The 27,545-nt window shown below is 42.8% G+C and overlaps 1 protein-coding gene across 4 annotated transcripts in view; it reads left to right on the plus strand.

Annotated features, from left to right (window-relative positions):
• Window positions 1-11,109: 11,109 nt before the first annotated feature.
• The window catches only part of MCUB (mitochondrial calcium uniporter dominant negative subunit beta), an 88,642-nt gene continuing 72,206 nt past the window's right edge, over window positions 11,110-27,545 (plus strand). Inside the window, exon 1 of one of the 4 annotated variants that reach the window (XM_067568208.1) lies at window positions 11,110-11,971. In XM_067568208.1, coding sequence (XP_067424309.1) covers window positions 11,852-11,971 — 120 coding nt within the window. In that variant the 5' untranslated portion in view covers window positions 11,110-11,851. Of the gene's footprint in view, window positions 11,972-12,922; window positions 13,111-14,633; window positions 14,655-27,545 lie in introns of those variants that run through there. The other 3 variants (XM_067568211.1, XM_067568210.1, XM_067568209.1) reach the window with 3 other exon arrangements.

Here is a 27,545-nt window from a genome sequence, read left to right on the forward strand (position 1 = left end):
AGGCAGTGCTCGTGGCTGCAGTCCTCGGGGCTGTTGCAGGAGGTGCAGTAGTCCATTCAGGACCTCCCCTTTGATGGGTTGGGCCTGTTTTCAGATCAGACCGATATGAAGCTGCACGGTCTTAAAGATTCCAGGGCCACGCTTCGCTCCCTGGGCCTGTACATGCCCCAGGCTTCCAGGTGGCAGTCACGACCCCAGGCACAGCAGGAACCAAGGCCCCCGCCTAGGCCCTTCCAGCCCTACAGGGGCAGGGACAGAAATAGGGGGTTTAGAAGGCAAAATCAGCCCCCAGCTCATCCTCAGCATCCCAGCAGGGGCCCCCCAAGGAGTTGGGCAATTGAAAGGGGCAATTTTGATGGTGCGCCCGAGGGTGGTGCCCCTACTGCCTCCCTGGATCCACCCTGCTCCTTCCTAGACAGGTTAAGGCCCTTCTACGCAGAATGGACAAGTATCACATCAGACAATTGGGTCCTCAGGATAGTCCTTCAGGGCTACGCCCTACAATTTACATCTACCCCCCTCTATACTCTCCCCGACCCCTCTCACGAGCAACTCCTCTTGCAGGAGGTGGACACCCTCCTCAACCTAGGAATGGTGGAAATGGTCCCTCAAGGCAGAAGGGGGCAAGGGTTTTATTCAAGGAACTTTCTCATCCCCAAGGCGAAGGGGGGGATATTAGACCTGTGTCGTCTAAACAAATACATCAAATGACTCAGGTTTCGCATGGTCTCCCTAGCCTCCATTATCCCTTCCCTGGATCCAGGAGACTGGTATGCCGCCCTCGACCTGAAGGATACATACTTCCATGTGTCTATCCTCCCCAGCCACAGGCGTTTCCTCCATTTCACGGTGGCTGGTTCCCATTACCAATTTACAGCCTTACCTTTTGGCCTCTTGCCGGCCCCCACGGTGTTCATCAAATGCATGGCAGTAGTGGCTGCCCACCTGAGATGAAAAGGTGTGCAAATCTTCCCTTACCTGGACAGATTGGTTGATCAGGGGCAGGTCCAGGTCTCATGTGCAGGACAGCGTGACCCTCACTTGCTCTACGTGCAGCAGGCTGGGACTGCTCATAAACGAGCAGAAGTCCACACTAATCCCTGTGCAGGGCATAGAATTCATTGGGGCCACCCTGGACACTTCCTGGGCTAGAGCCTTCCTTCCTCAACCACGGTTTGAGGCGATGGCCTCTATCATCTCCCAGCTGCACCGGTGCCCCACAACAACAGCCAGGCACTGCCTAAGGCTGTTGGGCCACATGGCGGCCTGCACATATGTAGTGAGGCTAGCTCACCTGAAGCTCAGGCCATTTCAGGCATGGTCGGTCTTGACATATGTGCCAACCAGACACCCCTTGGACCGGGTGGTCACAGTTCCCCCGCCAGTCCTAGCCTCCCTAAACTGGTGGTGGACTCTCAGGGGGGTGATGAAGGGCGTCCCATTCAGGGAACTGGTCCCATCAGTCACCCTAATCTCTGATGCCTCGGATGTGGGATGGGAGCCCACATCAGTGCCAGCCTAGGCATTCAGGGGCTTTGGGCGGGGGAGGAGAGGTGCCTGCACATCAAAGTGAAGGAGGTCAGGGCCATTCGCCTAGCATGCAAGATGTTCCTCCGATTCCTGACGGGCAGGGTGGTACAGGTGCTGACAGACAACACTGCAGCCATGTTTTATATACACAGACGGGGGAGCGTGCTCCTCTTCCAGGAAGCCACCCACTTGTGGGACTTCGCTGTGAGGCATGACTTCCACCTGATTGCCTCTCACCTCCTGGGAGTGAGGAACGACGAGGAGGATCACCTCAGCAGGTCGTTTCTACCCCGCCATGACTGGTCGTTGCACCCAGAGGTTGTGACTTTGATCTTCCAGAACTGGAGTGTTCCCCAACTGACCTATTCACATCGGGCTGGAACATGAAGTGCCCGAGGTTCTGCTTGCTCCAGGGTCGCGAGGCTGGATCGATATCTGACGCATTCCTCATCAACTGGACGGGAGCCCTCATGTACGCGTTTCCACCCATTCCGCTTCTGCCCAAAGTCCTGTTGAAAATCAAGAGGGACAGGGCGGATGTCATACTCATTGCCCCGGCTTGGCCTAGACAGCACTGGTTCAGTATGCTGCTGGACCTTTCAATCGCCCCACCCATGGAGCTCCCGAGACAGCACGACCTTCTCTCCCAGGACTATGGTCGCCTGTTGCACCCGGACCTGGACTCCCTGTACCTCACGGCCTGGAGGCTCTGTGGCTGACGGAGGGGGAGAGCCCTGCTCGGTGCAGGTCCAACAAGTGCTGCTGGGCAGCAGGAAACCTTCAACACAGGTCATGTATCGGGCTAAGTGGAGGCAGTTTAGCTGTTGGGCGGAGTCCCAGGGTATTCCGCTGAGCCTCTCACCTCTGCAGGCTATCCTGGAGTACCTGCTCCAGCTAAAGCTCTAGGATCTGGCACTGGCTTACCTGAGGGTTCACCTGGCGGCCATTTCAGCCTTCCACCAGCTGCTAGAAGGGAGATCCCTGTTCTCCCACCCCATGTCTGTCAGGTTCCTCAAGGGGGTGGAGAGGCTTTGTCCGTGACCCGATGCCTCCCTGGGATCTCAACCTGGTCTTCTCGATTCTCACGGGGCCCCCCTTTGAACCCATGGCTTCATGCCCCTGCTCGTGCTTTCTTGGAAGATAGCCTTCCTGGTGGCCATTACCTCAGCTAGGAGGGTCTCCGAGATTAGGGCCTTGACCTTGGAGCCCCCTTATACAGTATTCTATAAGGATAAGGTGCAGTTGAGGCTGCATCCAGCCTTCCTGCCCAACGTGGTTTCCCAATTTCACTGTAACCAAGATACTTTTCTCTCCGTGTTCTTTCCCAAACCGCACGGTTCAGAGGAGGAGAGGAGATGGCATTCGCTGGACGTGAGACGAGCCCTGGCCGCCTTCATCGTGCGTACAAAGCCGTTCCGGAAATCGACGCAGCTCTTCGTCACAGTGGCTAAGCGGATGAAAGGATCACCGGTCTCCACCCAGCACATCTCCTTGTGGATCACATCTTGCATCAAGCTCTGCTACGAGCAGGCGAGGGTGCCATTTCCGGGAACCATCACAGCGCACTCAACCAGAGCTCAAGCCTCGTCTATATCCTTCCTGGAGAGAGTGGCCCTGCAGAACATCTGCAAAGCTGCCACCTGGTCGTCGGTGCATACCTTCGCGGCCCACTACGCCATCGTCCAACAGGTGAGAGAGGATGCTGGATTTGGTAGAGCCATATTGAGGGCAGCTCACCGGTAACTCCAGCCCACCACCAGAGGTATGGCTTGTTAATCACCTATAGTGGAATGGACATGAGCAATCACTCGAAGAAGAAAACAAGGTTACTTACCAGTGACTGATGTTCTTTGCTTATGTCCATTCCACAACCCACCCCCTGTCCCCACTGCCGGAGTTGGCAGAAAGAAGGGACTGAGAGGGCGTAGGGCTGGCAGTGCCTTATATACTGCGGCATGCACACGGGGCTCCAGGGAGCACCAGAGCTGACCCTACAGGATCTGCTAAGGAGGAAAAAGTTCCGGGAACCATGCATGGTAGCGTGCACTCACCTATAGTGAAATGGACATGAGCAACACATCTTGAAGAACATCAGTCACTGGTAAGTAACCTTGTTTTTGGAAAGGTTGTGAGCCACTGTTTTATAGCACAATAGGTATTTTATTCTTGCTCATAACAATATTGAATTGAAAAGTTGTGTCAAAGTCTGATTATCATTCTTCAGAGGTAAGATACTAAATGTGGATTTTGAAGGGTTATTTTTAAATCCAATTTGACATTGGATTCTTTGAGATGTTAGAAATAAACTCACTAATCTAGCAAACAGCTTTAATTGCATCTGGTCCTCTCTTCTACATCCAGATTGTTTTTATTTTGCAGCTGCTGAAAGAACAAATTTTGTTAGTCATAAATCAAGTGTTAAGTATCGTTTAGCTCTTCCAATAGTTCTAGAATATTTTTCACTATTTTTTGTAATTTCAGATGTAAACTTCTACCTAGATCATTTTAAATTCTGTGAAGTTTATTTAAAAAATTTCAGAGTATGATATAGTACTGGATTTTGTGGAGCTGATTATTCTCTCAAACTGAAGTAAATCCATTGATTTAAGTAGAGTTGCTTCTTATTTATCAAAGCATAAGTGAGATCAGAATTAGTTCCTTCATTTTCAAGTCAATGTTAGTGTACATTTTATGTAAGTGCCATTCACATGTATTCAGTGACGCGGTAATTCTGCAAACACTTTTGTATGTGCTTAATTTACTAGCCTGAGTAATTCTGTTTGAAGTCAATGGAACTACTCATGCTAATAAAGTTAAGCATGTGTGTGTTTGCAGGACTGGGGCTTTAATGGGTATTCCATCCGTATCTAGGACACAAGATCCTCACATTTGCCAGATTCTTCAAGTCTGGTAGATGTACAGTATGTCCTTTTTCAATTTGGCAATTTGAATCCCCTATTTTGTAAACAAAGGAAAGTATTGACGTTTCATATAAAACCAAGGATAATTTGGGATAGATTGTTTTTAATTATTTGATTTATGCAACATCTGGAGCAGAAAATGAAGGGGTGAAGTAATACTAATTTCAATCATATTTGCTTACATCCCTGAGACTGAGATTAAGTATATCCTAGTGAGTGGGTATCTTCCTTTATATCTTGTATGATTTACCAAAATGTGCTTGGCCATAATTTTTAGAATTCATCTTAATCCATATATATAATATCTTCTTATTCCATTTGGTTTTCAGGTGCTAAATAATGTAGGCGGTAGGTGGAACTAGGAAGGACCAATTTATCATATATATCCCGAGAACACATCAAGTATTACTTGAATGAAAAACTTATTGCTTAATATATGAAACAAGAAACCAGTTTTGCTGGTTTAAAAATGTATTTCCAAGCCTTCACATAGTACTTCACTATCTATCAGTAATTCCTTCAAAGGAGGAACTCAGATTATTTACATATATTATTTACCTATTCTTCATAACTAAGGCAAAATGTAATCAATGTATATCTCAACTTCAGCATACCAGTGAAATCCTATATATACAGAGGTTATGTCACAACCTGTTTTAGCCCACATAGTTAAATCTCAATTTATACATATGGCTTTTGCAATAAAAGCATATAGAAATCAAACTGCTCTGAACAAAAATGTTCAGCCATAATTTTAGGTTATTAAATATATACTTGCAGCCATCTTTGGCAGTCTCTATAATTTTGAAGAGTTGATGCCTTGTAGCAGTTTTTGCCTTTCTAATGTTACTTGCACCCTGAGTCTTTGGTGGAGAGAAATCTAGATAATGTTGTCAGGAATATTAGGATTAACTGAAAATTTAAATAAACCTTTTGGACTGTTTGAGCATATTCTTGATACCTCTTTACAATCTACTGATGATTTTTCATATAATATTAAAAAAAAAACAAAACCTCAAATTCACTGTGGGTGGTGAGTTCTCACATAGGATTAGTGATGTACTCCACCAGTGTCATAAACATCCAGATGATAAAGCTGCAGGTGCTTCTCAAACTGTGAAATCTCTTTGACAAGCTTTGGTTCCCTTTTTCACCACCAGGCCCTTTTTTGCCTCTTTGCTTCCTGATTTTGATAACTAATAGCAAATGCCAACAATTCTAGATGCCTCTCTGAAGTTTCAAATTTCTTGGCAGACAGAGGCCCCTCTGTTAGTTATGTCCCTGGAGATTTGAGTAGTTTGGGACCTTTAAAGATATGGATGTAGGAGTGGGAAGAGCGTCCCCAGACAGCTCAGAATCTGAGCAATGTTTTTTCCCCCCCATGACGTTTTACCCCTTTAAAATGTCTGTTGCACATTTTATCCTGAGTTCTCATTCCTTAGTTTGGAGATTCATATACTGCCCTAGTTTATCATGTTGGGTGACCACTGTCATACAGACACCAATACATACAAAAATTTAATTGCATGTTTAAGCAAATCATTCTCCCATTCCAATAAATGTGGCAGTGAAATGGAAGAGACAAGGAAGTGGATTTGGTTAGCGCAGGGGGTTGAATGTCTCAATTCTATTTCCTCCTCTGGCACTGATTTAATGTGTGAGATTTGATAATATCTCTGGTACTCAGAATATCTCAGCTATTCACAACATGGTAGAATGTCTCCTTACCTAAGAGATAACGTGAGGATTTAGTTAATGTTTGCAAAATGCTTTAAGATTCTTGAATGAAAGATGCCTTGTATGTAAAAAGTAATGTTTAGGGGAAGAGAGAGAAAGCTGGCCAGTATGGAGAGGATCTGGTATGGACATGATTAACCCTTTTGATATGGCAATAACTTTGCTAACAGCATGACAGATATTAGTTTCATCCTGCTCTACAGATGGTTGAAAAGCATGATAAAAATTCACCTATCTTCATTTTGTCTCAAAATTTTGTTGAAAAATCTAATTGAAAAATCAAATTATGAAAAATGTTGGTAGCTCTAATTATAACTTATATCTAAATTAATTTTCTGCAGCCATATAAAGAATACTGAACCTGTGTTTTTAAGAGCAGGTTAGACAAACTCTTGTCATAAATGGTCCAGAGAATACTTAGTCCTGACATAAGTGCAGGGGACTGGACAAGATGACCTCTTGAGGTCCCTTTCAATCCTGTGATTCTGACTATCTTTATGACAAGCTGCAAACACCCTTCCTCTTAGAGTCTACAAGACTTAATCTTTCACTTAAAAAAAATGGACTAAAAATAAATATTGCCAAACCAAGCAAAGCCAAATCAAAGAACATAGTGGAACAAAAAGTGTACTAAACAGCTACTTTTGTTGCATTCTATTGCCTGTATACTTTTTCTATATAGTGAGTATTTGGAGCCTGATCCTGCCATCGCTATCAGTTGTAGTGCTTACTACTGACTCTTCACAAAAGTAAGCACTCTCTCCATAAAGTTAAGCGTGTTCATAAAGGTAATTTTTTTTAAAGTTAAAATGCCCTGAAATAGAGATTCAGAATGAAAGTGTCTCTTCAACCATAACTCTAGCATCCTCTACCATAATGTTATAATAGATTGGTTCCACATGAGGAACATCTATGCTTGTGAGAGGCACTGAGAAAAATAACAGCACTGGAGATGGATTCTTCAGGTTCATTCTCAGACCACCAAGATCATCAGATAGTATTGCAGGACCATAGGAATTGCCATGCTGGAGTTAAACCCAAGGTCCATCTAATCCAGTAACCTATCTCTGGTGGTGGCCTGTACTAGATACTTCACAGAAAGGTATAAGAATGCTGCTGTAGGCAGATGTGGATAATCTGCCCCCCTTATGTCTCATTCTGGTTTCTAATAGTCAGATATTGAAGCATGAAGTTTAATAGCCTTTCCACAATTTTTGTTGTTGATTATGATAACTGGATATTTTTGCTATCCATACTGAACCTTACTAAATTCTTGAATGATTTCCTGTGGCAATGAGTTCCACAGCATAATTACATGCTGTGTGCAATAGTATTTTGTTTTGTTGCTTTTGAATTTCATCGAATGCTTCCTTGCTCTTTTGTTGGGGCAGGAAGAAGAGGAGTCCCCAGTCTACCATCTCTAGACTATTCATTATTTTCTATACTTTTATCATGTCCCCTCTTTTCATTTCCTTTCTAAGATAAACAATCCAGAGCTTTTCAGTTTCTCTTCATCTGAGTGCTTCTCAGTACCTTTGATCATTTTCATCACCCTTCTCTGAACCCACTCTAGTCTACAATGTCCTTTTTCAGGTGGGATGACCAGTATTGCACATGGTATTTCAGATGAGGCCACACCACTGATTTATACAAAGGCATTATAATCTCTGTATTAATTCACCATTCTATTCCTTATGCATTCTAACATATGCATTTGTTCTTTGCTTTTTTTAAACCATGGCTCATATTGAGTAGGGAGTCTTCAATGAGCTGTCTACAATGACAACCCAATGCCTTTGAGTATACCTTTGCATGGAGAAAGTGTTTGCACATGAGTGTTTTCCTGGTGGATCTGGTAACTATCCTAGCTAAACAAAATACTAAAATACTATTTTATAGAAGTGATTCTTGTCCTTGTTGAGAGACAGTTAAGAACCTCAGGACTTGCCATGAGAAATAACCAAAAGTTAGATGTAGCTCTTGAATTGTTTGCCCCTAAGAGACTGGGGGGAAAAAAACAGCAGAAGGATGACATGGTGTCATCAAACATACTTGGTACCAGTTGCAGACACTGATGTCTGCTAAAGATAAACCTGTTTTAGTGATGTCTGTCAGCAATAGAAATTAGCCAAGATTTTCACATGTGGCCTTCTCCCATCCTTCACAAATATTGTGCAAAATATAACATGCAGCTGTAGTCTTAGATATGTTATTTTTCCTGCAGGTTACAACCTATTCCACAAAATCTGCTAGCTTTCCTTCAAACTGCTGGATTCACAACCCCCTATAGTTAAACAGTTGCTCCTTTCTAGCCAAGTGGCCTGTGAATAGCTTCAACAAGGTCTTTAGAACAATTCTTTAGAAAACCCTGATTTCCTGAGCCCATAAATGACACTGTATGATGTGAAATTGCTTCAGGAACAGCTCCTGTTATTGCAGTTGCTCATTGTTCTCATGCCACCCACTGAAGTTCCAGCTGCTGCTGCCACATCAGCTGCTTGGCTTTGAGAAGTGAAATATATCCTAAACAGCCTGTGGGAAGTATTATTATGTCCATTGTGGCTGATAGCAATTGGAAAATGGTGCTCACCTGCCCAGAAAGGAAGCATGGGACAAAGATAGCAGAAACATGGGAATGGATTTAAAAAAAAAATTGAATCCACCTGGCTTCTGCTATGCATCCCATAATGCACAGCAAGAAAAATCCCAGAGAATGCACACTGCTCAGCAGTGCAGCAAAGAACCCTGTGAGAATGCCATGCGCTTAGTATGTGGCAAGCCACTGCCATATTTATACACTGATGCGAATGAAAGATGGCACAGTGTTCCCTATTAGTGCCACTTGTGTTCTGTGCATCAAATCAATCTGTTTTAAACCCTCTGTGTAGACAAGCCCTAGTAGTTTTGTTTGCCCATTGTGTAAATTGAGTCCCTTTAAAGAGTCTCAAGTCTGTTATCCAAAACCACTAATTGCTTTTGAAAATCTTGGCCTCTGTGGTCTCTCAGGACAAAGAAAATGCAGTGGGTATCTGGAAAAATTAATAATGAGGAAAAGATTATTTTTGCAGAAACTTAACTGGCTTGGGAGTTTATTTCTGTATGGTAAAAGCATAGCAAACTAGAAGCTCTATTACTTTTTCATAAGATGTAGGGGAACCTAAAACAACTTAATGAATGACAGTGAGGCTGCTTCTACAAATTTCAGCCTCAAGTGGCACTAATTGTAACAGCAGTAAGCAATGTGGAGGTGCATTGGAGGTGTGAGTGAAACAGTTTGCAATGTGTTTGTCAATCAGTCCAGTTGTGTGCTACCTCTAAAATGACATTGGGATGCTTTGGGGGTTTACTCAGACAAATGGGGGGGTTTGTCACTACCTGCAATGCAAGCCTGGGTACTTCCTGCTGTGCAGCTTTGGCTCAGAGCCCTGTCCCCAGCATCATGCTCACAGCACAATAGCCTCACCCTGGCCTCTAAAAGCCTGGTTACTCCTTGCAGGGTGACACCAACAGCTCTTCCAGTCCTGAGTCTCCCTCAAACCATCTGCCCTTCAGTGTCCATTCTCTCCCTGGATATGCACAGAAGTTGTTTGCTGCCTCCAAAGAAAACAGAGTACACACCAGCCTGTTACTTTAGCTGTGGATTTCACCCTTCAGTTTAATACACGGCACTGAGATGGTTTTGTAATGAACCAAGAATAAGTTTATTAACAAAGCACAGATTTAAGTGATAAGTAAAAATAGACACGTATATGGTTACAAGTACAACAAACCAAAACATGCTTTCTAGTGACTAAAATGTAACTTCGGCATGTTACAATCTTTATCTAAGGAGGTTTCTCACCTTTAGTCAGTTCCAGCTATTCTTGGTTTTCAGGCCAAGATGATCCATTTTGCATGAGCTCATAGGGTTCTGCTGCCACTTTGTCCCCTATGTGATGGATGCTAAAATGGCTTTCTGCTTCAGCTTATCTTTTCCAAAATATCTTTGTTACAAGAGCCAGGCAGACTGCCTGGGGGGTGCAGGCTCCCTCCCCATTTGTGATTAAGTGATCTTTCTCTCCTGCACCCTACTTGTTTAGTTTGATGGCTTTGTTTACCTTCCATGTAGATGTACATGGAACGTAAACAAGGGAAAACACATGTATTTCTTTCCATCCTCTCAGATATTACCTGACTCGGTTTACATTAGAGACATAGGAAAACAAGCAAAACAACGTTCCTTTGTCTAGGACAGGCTGAGCTTATGCAGTGTTTGCAAAACACTTTTTAGGAATGTATTTTCAGCACCCATCTATAATTTTTTACACACTGCTTGTACCTACATTAAACGATAACCTTTATGACCAGCATGTTCCTAGTTTGCATTTAATACCTTCCATTACACCTTTTAGATCTTAGGTACAGATTATGACAACCATGGGTAGGGGCAATGTGTGTGTCAGGCCTGATGTGAGATATTGTATAGTATGGTGTGGACTCTGCCAGTTGCCATGGAGGAACTCCCTGGGTCACAATCTTTATACTAGTGGCCATGATGATAATCACACTCTCCAGTAGGAAAAAGGTGGGAAAGAAAGCAACCAGCCCCAATCTCTGGAGCGAGTCCTTCCTAGGGTGACCAGATATCCTGATTTGATAGGGACAGTTCTGCTATTCAGAGCTTTTTCTTATAGAGGTGCCTATTACGCCTTGGTCCTGATGTTTCACACTTGCTATCTGCTCACCTGTTCTTCCTGTTGCCTAGTCAGTGGCAATCTAGCCTGGCATAGTGCCTGTGGAAAAGAGAGGGTGGGTTGTTGATTTTATCATCCTGTCAACAACTGCAAGAGGAGGAGATGCTGTTCTTCAGCAGTACTTCCAGCTGAGCACCCACCCGAAGAAAACACTGGGCCAGGATTTGTGGTGTTTCGTGTGGCTGGAGCGACAAAGCGAATAGCTGCTATTTTCAAGCCCCACTTTTTCCTATCGGGCCCCCTCTTCAGTGGCTGCAAATGGATTCGGGCGGATCCGCCCATCCCTTGCATTCATCTACTCTTCCCTCCACTAGACGCCCGCTTGTAGTGCTGTCCGTTCACCAATGCCTTCACAGAGCAGCGGGGCCACCCCTCCTTGCCGGCGCTCACTTCTCTCCCCTACCCGCCCGCTCCGGCAGCTGTCCTGCCTCCTCAGGCAGTGGCAGGCGGGGAACGTGCAGCCCCTGTCGGCTGCGGTGCAGCGCCGGCTGCGGGCGGAGCAGGGCTGTGCAGCCTCTGCCCCGACGGCTCCTGCCGCCCCAGTTCTGCGTCTCCGGCCCTGCGGCGGCGCTTTTCTTCGGCTCCGCGCGCGGAGGGAGGGTTTTGCACAGGTCGGGGGGAGTGGGTCGGTCACCAGCCGCTTCCATCGCCCCGCCCGGGGCAGCGCGGCGACTTGCTTTTTGTCGGCCAACTGAAAACCCGGGCTCCGGAGGCAGCGCCCTCGCCTTTAACTCACCGCCCCTACGTGGCTCTTCCTGCAGTCGGCGCGCGGCAGGAGCCAGCCGAGTCTCTCCCGGCGCCGGAGCTGCTCTACAGGGCGACGCCGGGTGCAGCGGCGGCGCCGACCGCCCCCTATGAGCCTGCCTTAGGGGTGCCCCGGGGGGCGGGTACAGCGGGACTGCCTCGCCCCGCGGGAGGAGGAGGAGGAGGATGCTGCCGCGGGCAGGGCAGCTGCTCCGGAGCGGCAGGGGGAGATGGCAGCAGCCCTTGACCGCCGCTGGGAGACGCGGCAGCTGCGCGTTGGCCGGGCCCCTGCCTGCAGCTCCCCAGGTGAGCCGCGGGGCTGGACGGTGGTGGTGGTGGTGGTGGGGGGGGCAGCACCGGGAAAGTTTGCACGTGGCAACTTCGGCGGCGCTGGGGCAGCTCCCGGGCAGAACTTTGCTCCCCTGCCCGCTGTCTCCGCGCGGGTGAGCTGGGGCCGCGCGCTCGGCCCAGAGTTTGTCCTGGCGGCTCCCAGCGGCCCGGGGGCTGTTTTTCTCCTGGGAGCAGCAGCAGCAGCAGCTTTGGGAAGACAGAGCGGGGGAGGGTTGCGTCTGCGATCCCCCCCGCCCTCCGCAGACACCGGGCTCCGAGTCACCCCGACCCGCCCAGGGAGCGGCGGAAAGTTCCTCCGGGGCTGGAGGTGCCCGCTGGGGGCCGGAGGATGGGCCACACCTTGGGGCGGGGGCAGCTCGGCGCCGGCTGGACTCTGCCTGCTACCCGCGCCGGTCTGTATCCTGCTGGGGCTAAATAAGGACTCCAGCTGGGAGGGGCGGAAAGGGGGAGGCTCGGGGGGCGACGACAGCAAAAGAGTTGAGGTTGTAAGTGACTCGTTGAAACTCATCCCTGGCCAAAGCCTTCCCCGGGAGACTGCCAACACCTGCTTTTAACATGAAGCCGGCGTGGCGAGACGCTCCTTGCGGTTCAGGCACACCCGAAGCGAAGGCATTTGTTGGCAGCGCTCGTTGCTTTCCTGAGGTTTTGAAAGCCTGCCTTGCCTTCCCGGCAGCGCGCTGCTGTTTGTTTGGGCGTGAACTTTAACGGTGTGAAACGAAGCGACTAGTGCAGTAGCGCTCCAAGTAAGCCTGACAGAGGAGGAGAATCTGTCTTGTCAACTGAACTCAGGATGGAAACGTGACCAATGTCTTTATAATTTTTCCACTTCCTCCAGCGTTGTTGCCCTGGTCCCTGATTGGTTGAGGATGAATCATCAAAGCAAACTGTAGGAGTAACAGTTGATTTAGCACAGCTGCATTATATGTCTGTTGATAAATATCCATGGAGAGAGAGGTGTGGCTGAGGTGTATGCTGAAGCAGTGGAAAGTCTGAACTTAAAAAAGAAATCCTGTAAATAACTCCATTTTTATAGAACAATGAAAGCCAAGAAATCTAAGGTTAAGGTAGAGTGTTCTTAAAAGGATATTGGCAGGGTAAGCATCTTAAGGCTTTTTGTTGTTGTTACTGTAATTATTAGTAACAAGGCATTAGTTTACTGAAACTCGCCATTTACAATTGTTTACTGGTTCAGCCTAAAGCCAACATAGACAATGAAACTACACTGTGGAAATTACAGTCACCATATTCAGTTTCAGTTCATAATCCTTACCAATTTCTGGCTCGTAAACACTAAGCTAGTGCAGTTATTCCTGAATTTTCAGGAGTGGAGTTAATAATGTAAAATCTTGATATTTCTCAATGTTGGACTTAGAAAAATGTATTTTCCCCTTTTTAGACAAAAATATAGAAGTTAGCCATGCTGACAACACAGCTTTAACTCAGATATTGTCTTTTGTGTTTTCTATATTCAAACTAGGAAGGGTTCATAGTCAATGTTTCATTTTGATTAGAACCAGTTGAGATGACGTATTGTATTTGGCTTTTAAATACAATCAGGTTTTAAAGGTGGACTGAAAACTTCTACAGAATTGAGCAGAGTGACCTGTTTGGTTTGAATGCTGCAGTCTGACCTATTCATAGCTGCAGGGGTCCAGTACTGACTGCAGGATCTGGAATGTCTGCTTTCCCTGCTCACTTTGCCTTGTTGGGAAACAGGTGACTTCTCTGTGGTGGGCAGATTGAAAGAAGGGCTCTTTGGATCAGTAGTAATAGGGCAGGGGACACCTGTATATAGGGCTGGAGGATAGTTTTGGGGAAACTAATACATAGAAACAGACAACTGGTTAGTTATTTACCTTTTGTGTTATGTATTTGCATCCTTTGTGTACTACTGTTTATGTTGCCTATTTAGGCTGTAAGTAGTTCTTTGGGATAGGGGCCATCTCATGCTATGTGTTTATACAGTACCTAGCATGGTAGAACCTGGATCTTTACCGGAGCATCTAGGAGCTGCTATAATACAATAGAACCTCAAAGTTATGAACACCAAAGTTACAAACTGACCAGTCAACCACACATCTCATTTGGAACCAGAAGTACACAAGCAGGCAGCTGCAGAGGGGAAGAAAAAAAAAAAGCAAATACAGTACAGTACTGAGTTAAACATAAATGCTGTTCTCCCGTTATTTTTTAGTACTTTTTCTTTTGCATAGTAGCATTTCAAAGCTGTGTTAAGTTAATGTTTAGTTGTAAACTTTTGAAAAACAGCCATAACATTTTTTCAGAGTTATGAACATTTTAGAGTTAAGAACAACCTCTATTCCCGAGGTGTTCATAACTCTGAGGTTCTACTGTATAAACAGTAATGGTAGCAGTGCTATGCAGGAGATCAGGTTTTGGGCTGCTGCTGTTTTGGACAGTTGCAAAGGTAGCACCCGCAACCCCAGGTGACTGTTATGGATGACTGAGTGCTGCTGACAGGATTTGAGGACAGTCCAGCTCTCCACCTGGGAGGTGATGGCTTCAGTAGCATGAGACTTTGAGGTTAGGAAGTTTAATGGAGACAAGGAAGAGAGAAGGGAGCCTTTGAACTCTACAATGAACATGAAAGACCATTGATAGTTCCAGATTGATGAAGGTATTGTGGACTTCATTTTCTTCTTTCCATTTGAGGTGAAAGCTAGGAAGTGCCATGTCCAACTACATGATGTGACTGCTGCCCCTGATTTCCCTGCCCTAAGGTAGTAGCATTCTAGGTATTCCCTCTTTTCTTTCTTTCTCTTCTACTCTTGGAGAAATCCATGTGGGCTGCTCTTTTGAGGGCTGTGGTGCCTTATTCTCAAAGGGCATTAAACTTGTAAAAATTAGTCAATTAAACGCTCCCCCTCTTTTCCCAAAACTGTATAGTTTTTAGGTACCACACCTGCTCCTGGGTCTGCCTGTCAACTTCTGGGCATTCTAGTGGCTATTTTAAAATGGCTTTTCTTTGTCCTGTGTGGGAAAACCCGTGGGAAAACCCACAGGAAAAGAGTTGAAACTGACTGTCTCAACAGGGAAACAATTAAATGGACTATGCACAAAATGCTGTCAAATGCACTAAGTAAACAAACTGAAGGCTGGCAACTTGTAATTCTTAATTACTTTCACTTTAGTAATCCTAAATATTTCCTGTAAAACAAGTGAATTTAAAAAATCACTCTTCTATGTTTTAAGTTTGTGTCCCTTTAAGAAACCTCTTTTAAAAACACAGTCTGCTGTCTGTGCAGAAAGGGTCAAAAATGCTATTTTAAAAGAAAGATCTGTTGAAAGGTATGGTTCTGTGGACAACACAGCCCTGGATAACAATATGACTGTGTACTAATAGTCTGGAAAAAGGAAACAAATATGGTTGACAAGTTCCATTATCAGGATCTTTTTTAACTTCCATTATTAAAGAGGCCATCCATTTCTTTTAAAAAGTTTGCTCCAGTGAAGCTTAGCAAAATATTGGCCCTAACTCGTCAACCTATTCAGGACTAAATCTGTGACTGGGACACATGACAGACACAAATTCATAAATGCTGGTTTATTTATTTAACGTATGCGAAGTTTCCCTTAACTGAGTTTTCCTGGTGCAGTGTTCATAAAATTAATTCAAAGCAATGAACAGTGTGAACACTGGCTTTGGGTGGAATGGCAATTAAATTGGGACTAAAATGGGTGACACAGTCTGTAATGAGGTATAGGAGAGCAGTATGGTCTCTGCCCAAGTCTTCACTAGGAAGAAAGGCGTATTTGATGCTGTGTGCTCTTGGAATTAAACCCTGGGAAGGAGCCTTTCCTTCCCAGAATTTATCTTGACTAGCTAACATACATTAAAAGTACAACTTGCTTTGTCTATATTTGTGAAAGTCTGGTGTAGTCAAAGCAGTGTATACTTCAACACGTACTAAAGTAGGTGAGTTAAAGACTAGGCTCCTTGCTTCACTTAAACTCTATTCACTTAGTAGCACATGTTAAAGACAGTGTGCCTTTTCTACATTGGTCTTCTCAAACATGTAAGCTAACACAGCTTCTTATCCTAGTCTAGACAAGGCATGACTGGAAATTATGTAAGAAACTCCTCTCCCAAAGTATTTCTAGACGATAGAAGTATGCAAAAATAATTTAATGTGTGTTGCTCCCTGCCCCCATTCTTCCTCCTTCAGTCCCTACAGCCTGCACCCTCCTTCCTCCCCCAAAATAACAAAAACAGCCCCAATCCTGGGGTAAAACTCTGCCCTCACATGCTTGCATATAGTTTCCCTTTAATTTAACTGGAAGCTGTACACACATTGTATACACTAATGTAGATCCTTATTCTTCAGTCTAACTTGTTTGGGTGGACTGCTGCATCCAGCTAAGACCCAGCTGAAATGCAGAGTTCAGCCTGCACAAATGAGATTACAGGGTGGTGGTCTTAATTTCTAAATTTAATTTTTATAGTCAGTTTAGTTCATTGTTATGAAGTGAAATGTTAGAAGAACAGAGGAGTCTTTGTTTTTATTGAGCCCAAGTCTACACTTAAAATTTTGATCAGTCTAGCTACGTCACTCACCAGTATGAGAAATTCACAGCCTTGAGTGCTCTAGTTAAACCCACTAATCCCCAAGTAGAGACATACACAGATTGATGGGACAGTTCTATCGACCTAGCTACCGCTCCTTGGGAAGATGAATTACTTACATCATTGGAAAAACCTCTTCCACAGTGTGGGAACCATCTACGTTAAGGAATGACAGTGGCATAGCTGTGGGGCTGGTAGTGTAGATTATGCCCTTAGAAGTGCAACTACTATGTTTTCTTATAGAAATAAAACTTCATTCCTGGTCGACTTTTTCTCATGACTTGTATACTCCGAGCACTTTAATGCAATGAAGGTGAAATTCACCTCTCCTGCACAATGCCTCTGATAGAACGAACTTGGTTCCTAGCTGAGCTGGGGTGGGGAAATGGAATTCACAGGTGTACAACTGTGTCCAGTTTGGGGTTTCACTGTAGCCCCTTCATAGTTGGCATAGTCGCAGCTTACTCTCCTTTGCCCACTCGGCCGGTGTTTTCTACCACTGCTTTCATCTTATTCTGAAATCAGTGGCCCTGCCTACAATAGCATACTATTCAGAGGCACCTCTGTGAAGTTACTTTCCCAGTGCCTAGTGCAAGGCTGAAGTGGTGTAGATCCTTGCAGGTTTCTCTGTAGTTGAATGAATTTCATACTCAAAAGACAGCTATATCTGGAATACTCTTAAGGTGTATGTTCCTTGTCTCTATTATTGCATGGGAATTTTGTTCTGCCATGTAGTATTTTGTTGGGCTATAGATTCTCAACTGAGTAGGATCTTAGCAACAGGACTCCTGATGCTTCAGTGGGCATTTTACAGGAAAAGCCATGCACTGTTCTTTGAAAATATGCTTTCAGATTATTCTGACTTTATTGTGTCATAACTGCCAACCTTCCCAAAATATGGCTTTACAGAATGCAGTTGAACTGGTTTAGTAACGTGCACCTCTTGAAAATGTTCCACTCTACTTAAATAATGATTAAAATAGAAATATTTGTAGAAACATCAGGCAAGAATATCAAGTTCCTTTTGAAAACAGACTAGTAAGTGGATTGCATGGTGACTGATAAAAATGAAGGTTTAATTTCCAGTGGTTGAGAAAGTTAGTTCTTAAGAATGCATGCACTAGGAGATATATTCATAATTTAGGAAACCGCACTGAAAGAAGATAAAATCATAGTAATATATTTGGTATCTCTTCCTTACCTCTGTGTGTCAAACAAAAAGGTTTAATGGCCTAATTCACAGCTCATACAATATGGGTTTTGAAATAATACAATTCAATAAAACAACGTGATATATGGCTTGATCTTGAAAGTTACACAGCACATTTTGTGATTAGTCTTATATTTTGTATAGCATCTTTCATATAATCTTTATCCAAAATGCTTTGCTGAAAAAATAATATTTAATTCTATAACTATGAAATCACTGCTAGTAAGAGAGCGGCAAGGGAGGACAACTGATTTTAGCTAAGATATCAAATGAGATTGAGAGTTGACGAAGTAGGAAGCCATTCCAAAGGGCTGGGGGAGAAGAGGAAGTGGAGGCAAAAGGCTCTTTCATCGGCAGTGGGAGGTTATAAGTGAGGACAGTGGAGACCAGTGCTCTAACTGAGCGTGATGGAAAATAGATGGAGGCAAGTTCCATGGGTGAAACTGTGGCTCTTTGCTGTCAATGTGAGTTTTGCCATTGACTTCAGTGGAGCTAGGATTTTATCTCGAGTTCAGTGATGGGGGGTGTCGTTAGGTTATAATTTTCTGAAACTTTTTGTTAAGGAAACTTACAATTCAGAAAAAAAGCCTGCCTTATTAGAAGCCAATAACATTGCTGCTTTAATGCAATACTTTATCTAAAATACATTTTGTCCAAACCTTACTTAAATGGACACCATTACTCTTAAATTTGGCCCTAGATGTGCTTGGATGGAACAAACTTCTAAAACTTCAGACCAATGGAAGTGTTTCTCCAGTGTCTTGTAATTTCAGATAGGAAAAGATGCTTTAAAAAACCAAACAAACCAGACATTCTCCTTGTCTTGTTTGAAAGCCACAATACTGTAGTACTAAGAAGCTGAAAGTGACTATAACAAAAGTGAAGCTGACTTCCTTAATTGCATAATCCAAGATGAGGTCAACTTGAAAAATAAACAGGGCATACATAGTAACAAGTCAACAGGCTTTTTACAATTTCGTTTTAATAATCTAAAATATTATTAGTGAGGTAGGTAAATAAATGTGTTTATAGCAGTTTGCAAATATTTGTTTAATGTTGTAAGTCTGCAGCACAGTTCATTCAGATGAAGCATTTGTTACCATAACAGTCATATTTGACAGGTACTTATATTGAAAATTGTCCCAACAAAACAACGTGAGGAATTTTGATTGTCTGGTAAAAGTGACTGAAGGCTCATTCAATTTTTAACACAAAGAAAACTTCCCTAAGGCCTGGTCTACACTAGGAAATTAAGTCGGTATAACTATGTCGGTCAGGGGTGTGAAAAATCCATATACTCCTTGAGTGACATAGTTAAACCAACCTAACCCCCATCAACCTAGCTATCGCCTCAGTGGGAGGTGCAGTTCTGTAAGTGCAGACAAGCCTTATCTGTTGTCTCAGTGAAATGCTTTCCTGATTAAGGGTATATCTTCACTGATGCTGGCGAATTCACCACGGTCAGATCGAGGAGTAGGCAGGTAACTATGTTGCTGAGGAGAGTCTTTCTGGTTGCAAATTGGAAAATCTTTGTTTTGTTTATCTGCAGGCAGCAGGAAAAAACATTTTGCATCTCAGTTGCCAATGATATTCACATTTTGTTTAAAAACACAGCTCAGAATCACCCATGCTGTGATGCCTGCAGTCAGTAAGCTGTTGATTGGTTCCACAAAGTGCATTTTCCAATCCTTCCCTCTTCTTTTCACCAGCTGTCCGCATTTACTCTCAAATTACTGTAATGCTTCCAGTGTTTATGAATAGTACATTTTAAAGTTCAGTTGGGCATCAACTCATGAGCAAACATCCAAAATGTGTACAAATATCCAAAGGGCTATTTGAAACTTAGTCAGTCTTGTTTTCTTTTCCTGTTATCCCTGCACTTTACTGTCAATTTTTATAGTGGATTCTGTCAAAGTAACATCCCCAGAACAGTGCTGGCAGCCACCTACCTAGGATAAATGAATCATCACCGAGCTTCTGCCTTGCAGCTGAATATTCTAAATAAACTGTAGGTTTTACGGTTTAACCCTTTCTTATCCCTCCGTTTCCAAACATCAGGCCAGATCCTCAGCCCCTGCTCAGGCCACTTGGAATCATGGGACTAAGGGGAATTCCCTGACCGTGAGGGAGTCCTTATAGTCACTCTGTGTCCCCTTGGCATAGGAGGTTTATTGGTGGTGGGAGGGGTGTATGGGTAGAGTGCTTAAATGCTGCAGAGAGCTCCAGCCAGTTTGGTGATCCTGGGGGGTTGTAGTAGCTGTCGTAGGTTATCAGGAGTCGGCAACCTTTCAGAAGTGGCGTGCCAAGTCTTCATTCATTCAATCTAATTTAGGATTTTGCGTGTCAGTAATACATTTTAACATTTATAAGGTCCCCCCCCCGGCCCCGCCCCTTCCCACTCCCATCCCTCTCCCACGGGACGTGGGCCCAGCACCCTGGCCACGAGCTGCTCCCGACCCCAAGCAGCACTGCAGTGGCTGCTCCACCTCCCGGCCCTGCCCCTCCCCCCACATGACGTGGGCCTCCAGTGCCCTGGCCAGGAGCCACTCCCGGCACCACCAAAAATTATACAACCCTGGTGCCAGTGGCAGGGTGAGTGCCATACAAAATCATCTCGCGGGCCACAGGTTGCTGATCCTTGGGTTAAAGCAACCCTGAAGTTATTCTAACTTAAAGACCAATATTTATTTTCTTCACACAAACCTTGTGCTAGATACAAGAGGATAAAAAGCCAATAAAACACACACAATCCCCCAATAAAGTATTAATTGAGAATGTATGCACTTGTCATGACTTGCAAATAAATGTTCATAGATGCTTTAAAAAAAAAAAAAAAAAAAAAAGCCATTGTGCATTCCTCTTTCAGAGAACATGCCTGCCTCAGCAGGTTCATTTTGTTAGCCTTTAATGTTGCATCCATGCCAATATATCATAATGGAATTGGGATTTGATGTTCTCCATTGTTTCAGCTGGCAGTTCAGATGGCTACATTCTTTGAGATAAACATTTGCTCACTGGAAAGACACCTGTTGTAGGGTGCAGTTAAAATTCACTGTCTCCTCCTCTTCTGTACATATTTACATCCACAATTTCTCACTGTCTGCACACTGAATATAGATTCTGGAGTCAGTCAGTGAATTGCAAGGAAGTGTTCTTGTGCATGTATCTGTAGTTATCTGCAAAATACCATATTCTATGTATTGCAGCCATTACATTTCACCTACATACCCCATATTGAGCTCAGTAACTTTAGTTACATTAAAGCATTTCAGCCCTCAGGAAACTATACTGCTGTGCGCAACAGGTAGAGAACAGGAGTGTCTGAGGTTCCATTAATGCCCAAGGCCTCTGGAATGGTGGGGGGAATTGATTTAGGTGAGATTTGTCCAGATGATCATACTAGATGACCCATGCCCCACGCTGCAAAAGAAAAAACCCCGGGCCCACTGACTGCCAAGGGACTTGAAGCAAGTGCTTGAATATTGTGCTGAAAGAGGGATGCTTTTGGGAATTGGGGCCTAAATGAGCCTACCTGTGATTTAAGGTAGGCAGAATAGCTGGCCTACTAGCTGTGGCTCCCATTTGATCCAAATTTTCATTGCTGTTTTTCTGCTGTGCTTAAAAGTTTATTTTAATATGAAAACAATATTTTTGTAAAATGCATCTTTAAACAATGGGTCTTTTTTAACAAAAATTCTTTTAATATTTAAAAAAGTTGTCACTAAAACTAATTTAAAAAACATTTCTTTATCTGTAAGATCTTATATTATTAAAACTTAAAAATCTCTCATCACTCAGGGTGTTTAATTTTTGCATATTGATAGTTCAAACTTAGTGAGTAATGAAACTGAACTTTATGTCGTTAGTTTCTTCATCTTATATTCATGAAATGTTTAAATCAAAACAAACTGCACTGTTCTATGCAAAAAAAAGAAAAAAGCCAAACTCCTCATGGAAACATTTTCACAAAACAGATTTGAGCATGGGGTTGGAAATAAATTCCTCTTGGTTTCCAATTCCAAACCTGATTCCTTCTAGGACCTTGAACAAGGCACTTAATATTTCTCTCTCTCTCTCTCTCTCTCTCTCTCTCTCACTGAGGATAATACTTAACCTACTTTTATAGGCTAGTTGTGGGAATCAATCATTAAAATGTATTGAATATTAAAACGTATCGAGTGCTTTCAAGACTTACCACAAAGCTCAGTATAATTGCTAAATTTTAAGTGACTTTTACAAAATAACTGCATGGTTTCAGAAACTCCTTTGGTACACATCTTTCCCCTTTTTGTGCACTTGAATTTTTCTTTAACCTAAATGCAACCGTGAACCCTTGCTTGTATCTGAAATTTTGATCCAGAAAGATGTTTTTCTGTCTTTGTGTTTGAGACTTTGGTTGTTGTCTTGGAAAATTTGATTAGTCTGCTACGATGGCTCTGCTGACATCATGCTAGGGAATGATAAACAATGCATCTGCCTTCAAAGTTCAGTTAAATTATAAAACTTGATTCTCTTACCTTGAATAGAATTAGGCTAGTGAAAGATGTGTGTAGAAGTTAAATTTAGTGGAATGTTGCTAATTCACCTATTCCATAACAGCGTGCCTGCAATCCACAGTAAAGGTGAATTTCCAGTTGCTCTCTTCAGTTTAGTGGTCACTAAGTTCTGCTGTGGCTAGTGGTGGGAAGTTGATTGTGCTCCTTGAAGTCCAACTGAGGACAGCAGCATCATTCCCTTGAACCTGCCCATGCTGTGACATTGGCTAAGTCCTGAGGCAGGGCTCCTTATATTAATTTCTCTTCCTGACTAGTTTCTCTTTTCTCTTGCTGGCCTTACGGTAAGGATGAGTGATCCTGGTTCCCTGCTCTCTAGGTGGCTCTGCTGCTGTCTGTGTCGAACAAGAATCTGGTGATCATCTTGATGTGTTAAGGCAAGGAGGTCTTTGATAAGGTCGTTATTGCCCATCTTCTCCTTGGCCACCAACTTATTCCCTGCAGTCCAAGCCTGCCTTGTGAGAGCAATGAGCATTAAACCTTGCCACTAGCTGTGTGCTTGAGCGGGGAGATGCACAGATCTGGAAGCTGGGTTTTTTTTGTCACTCACACTGGTTCTTCTACTGAATTGTCAGAGAAATACTTGCATCCTCAAAGGGATCCTTTGAGAGTGTACACTTCCACTGAGACTTTATTTCTGTTATAGGATAAAAAAGGATTGTTTTTAAACTCCTCTATTGTGTTTAATATGGCTTGGGCTACTGATTGTCCAAAGCCACCTTGCAATTTACTAATGAACACCCATTTATGGTTTATATTGTAGTAGATTAGTGATATGTAATTTATAGCCTCTTCATTGTAAGGAGAGAGGGCTTAAAATGGAGCACTTGATCGGAGTCCCTGTTGAATTTTGGGAAAGTTCAGATCCAGACTGCAGGTCAGGCCCATCTCTAGTGAAATAAATCTCTCTTGTTAGAATGATTTTATTCATCATTACTGCGTATGTAATGAAGGGAGTGAAAGTTAAGACTGAACATTAGTTGGCTCCCTGTCTAATAAAGATGGTAACTTTTGCAGTCTATGAAGTATGGACTCTCTCGCCTAGTGAGCAAGGCACAAGAGTGATCTGGTGACAGAAAAATAAGTGGGTAAACAAATAACCACTGTGCTGTATGTGATGATTGGCAGATAGAATCTCCTATTGTCCCTTCTGAGAGAGCATTTAACATAATTTTGTCTGCCTGTGTAGGCTTGTTTAAGATGCTGAAACAAAAAGCCTCGATATCGCCCAAAAAAAAAAAAAGAAAGGTCAAATTAATACATTTTAAAGCTGCATTGATCATGGATAAGCACAGAATATACACCTTTAAAAAGATAAAACAATTTGAGTGCCCTAGATAGTGGTAAGACAGTCAATCGTGATTTGTCTTTATGTAGAATGAACAATTCAAATGCAGTTATCCTTCCTTACATTCACTGTCAAGTTTTTTAGTCCAAAATTATTTGATAACCTTCATGTTGTTATCTGGTGCTGAGGGAATGCAAATAGGCTCCCTGCAAGAAATGTTTCTGAATTTATCTACGAAATTGGTAGCAATTCTATTCCATAAATATCTCCCCATTGTTCAGAGGAAGGGGTGATGTAGACACATGAGCCTGCTTTATGCTCAACCTCATGAAGGGCCTTTAGATGGAAGGCCTGATAATCACACTAGTGGGAAATCTTATTATTTCCTTCTTGAACATTAAACTTTTTACATCCCAGAAAAATCATTTTGGCCAGAGACACTCACTGCACCATGAAAGGATGATTACCATTCCCTGTCTGTGCAATACAGTTCACATTATGACTAGAATGCCTATCTTGCTGCCCAGAGTAAAATGTATGGATGGTTGGTTTTTCTTTCTCCAGGAAATGTTCATTTGTTTCTTCTTCACAGCTCATATAAAATATTCAGAGATTGATATGCCGTGTTTAATTTTTTGAACCAGCCTCCTTCCTGCTCAAGGTAGTGGATTGCAGTGTTGAAGCTACTGGAGAATCTGACCATGCTCCATTATGTTTAGTCATGGCGGGAGGGGGGAAGAGACATGTCTCAGGAAACTTGGATCCTGCATCTTTAAACTTTTTATTAAAAAAGCAGGGGGGTTCCATACATTCTGTAAATCTGCTGCTGCTGTTCAATTTTTCTAGTATGGGAATGCATAGAGGACAGCCAGGTCAGGGCCTCATTGTGCTAGATGCAGTACAAATACAGTAGAACCTCAAAGTTACGAACACCAGAGTTACGAATTGACCAGTCAACCACACACCTCATTTGGAGCCAGAAGTACACAATCAGACAGCTGCAGAGAAAAGAAAAAAAACCCAAATATAGTACAGTACTGTTAAACGTAAACTACTAAAAAAATAAAGGGAAAGCAGCATTTTTCTTCTGCATTGTTTCAAAGCTGTATTACGTTAATCTTCAGTTTTGAAACAACTATCATAATGTTTTGTTCAGAGTTACGAACAACCTCCATTCCCGAGGTGTTCATAACTCTAAGAATCTACTTTATAGGAAGTGACAGTCCCTGTCCCAAAGTCCAAAGTTAGAACTGTAATAATGTTTTAATGATGCCTCAAATTTTAAGTAGGCTTTAAAGAAAGTATTTCTTAAAATAATTTGGATGGATAATATTGATTTTGTTTCTAAGCTTTTTTTTCACTTTTTTTTATCATCTTAAATTTTCACAGTTGTGGGAAATTATGGGAGGGTCAGACAATTGAAAGAAAATAAACACTGAAATTCAAAAAGGTAAAGCCATTATAATCATTTAAACACAAACTGTCAACATCATATGTCAGCATATACAAAGAAAATATCCTTATATCAAACTCTAATAGGTTTTCAAGCAACGTTTTTCTTACTTTGCCTGTCTGTAAATTTCAGTTGTTGATGGAAATATTTTTCTTTGATTTGTGTGTGTAAACTTCAATTTCACTGCATAGACATTTAGCAATAACAATTTAATCCTTCTGAGCCTAATTATAAGCTTCCCTCAAAGCTGTAATTAAGGGGCGGGGAATTCAGTCATACCCTTTTAATGAAATAGCAGATGTTTGAAGCTGAATGGGAATTCTGATGGAGCTACGACTATAGCTATGTGCTAAAGTGATTCCCTTTAGTGGAGTGATCTTGGAGCAGAATATGTTAGATCTTGCTCTGGTTGGGGTTTGCAACTGAAATTACTTACCGCAAATGAAGATCGAATAAAACTGTCTAAAAGTCTTTGAAGAGATGGTAAAGGAACAGCATAACTACAGGAAGTGCAGTACCCTCCTAAGGTATAATCTAAGCACATAGTAGTCCCAGTCTTGCATTGGCTGTAGAGAAAATCTGAAATCAGATTTTGCAAAAATAATAGCACAGTAATATAAACTCCATTAGAAGAAATACATTTGTCATGAATATGCTGTTTCAGAACCAATACGTTATGGTCTTTTGGGGTAAGTAAATTCAAGTCCATTTATTTATGTCTGGATACTGTGACATCATCGCAGAATTTTCAGAAGTCTTCTTGATCCATTGCTAACTTCGCACACGCAGCAGCTAACCTCATAGTAATCTGCTGCACACAATCTATCTCCTCACTGGTCATTCCCTACGATGATGACCCATCATCAGTCCTTCCATTATAACTTTCTTGAGCTTTTTTCCATCTCTGTGCCTGTTGTGACCGAAGTATATAAGTTTGAGCCTTTTGATTTCCAAGAGCAGAGTCAGCTTCTCTCCAATAATATTTCTTATGTGAGCATCCGTTGTCTTTTCTGTCCAGGAAATACGCAAGAGTCTTCACTAGCACCAAATCTCAAAGGCTTCAATTTTCTTATAGCATTACTTTCCCAGGATTTACACCTGTAAGTCATTTTAGAAAGAAATCAAGCTTTTCTCCAGTCGAACTGCTGGACATTTTGAGATGCAACAGTTTTTCCATACTTCGATAAGGGAGGTCATTGCTGAGCAAGCCATGACTAGTAAGCTTCTGATTTCTTCAACAGCTTCCATGGATGGATACATATGATTCCAGATAATTAATCCATTGCCTTTACAGTTTGACTGTTAATCATGATGTCCATTTGCATCTTGTTTATCATGTCAGTGTGTACATGCATTTTGTTTTTGCCATATTCAGGAATAGTCCCTATTCTTCGTTAACTATTTATACAGACTCCTGTGTTTATTTCATTGCATTGATACCCTGCAGCAAAGACTGTCATATCTTCAGTATATCAGTTAAGAAGTGTCCAGCAATGGAAATCCCAGCTTCTTCTGCTTTATCAGCACCTTCCAGGGCTTGTCCCAATAAATTCTGTGTACATGTTGAAAATATTTGGGGATAGAATGCATTTTTGTCTGACACCCTGCCAGTGGAAAACCACTCACTGTTGCCAGCTGCTGTTTACACCATGATCTGTTGTTCATAGCAGAGACTTGTAATTAGTTTAGTGAGATGCTTCGGAATCCTAATGTCTGCCAGTATCCTCCAGAGACAGTCATGTCCGAAGGTATCAAACGCTTTGCAGTATTCAATGACCCACATAAACAGTGGGTGATTGTACTCTCTGCCCTTTTCAATGATATGACAGATATTTTGCAATTTGATCACGTGCCTTGTCCGTCTCTGAAACCAGCTTCTGTTTCTATCACTAGCTTCATGCAATTCTGAATTTATGTACAGCAGCACTCTACTTACGTCAAGTGATAGCAGGGAGATGATACGATAGTTACTGCATTCAGTTTGGTAAGAGCAGAAGGATTCCTTTCATCCAGTTGTGGCCAGTTTCTAGTCATATATATTTTGTTGCACATTTTCCACATGAGATCAATACAATTGCTAAATGTTCTTAACAGTTATGCTGGTATGTTATCTACCCCAGTGATTTCCCAGGCTTTATTTTCATAACACCACAGACCACTTCGTCTTACAAGATTGATGGCTGTGACTCCCTACTCTCTTCTGTCATCTTGCATTACAACAATGACAGGATAAATTTTACATGGAACTTGAAGAATTTGACTGACTGACTTCATTGTTGAAGCAGTCATGCATGAGGCTAGCATTTCTGAGTTGTTTGAGCACTTGAACTAGTAGTTTGAGTGACTGTCCAAATAGATTTTTGTTGTTACACACACAGAGAGAAAATAATTGAAACTGTAAAGAGCAGATTTTCCTCATGTCATAAATGCCATGCTTCTG

Source organism: Emydura macquarii, unplaced genomic scaffold (genome assembly GCF_026122565.2).
Source record: "Emydura macquarii macquarii isolate MOO-44397 ecotype Brisbane River unplaced genomic scaffold, CSIRO-AGI_Emac_v2 contig_2863, whole genome shotgun sequence".
In the NCBI taxonomy this organism is placed as follows: domain Eukaryota; kingdom Metazoa; phylum Chordata; order Testudines; family Chelidae; genus Emydura; species Emydura macquarii.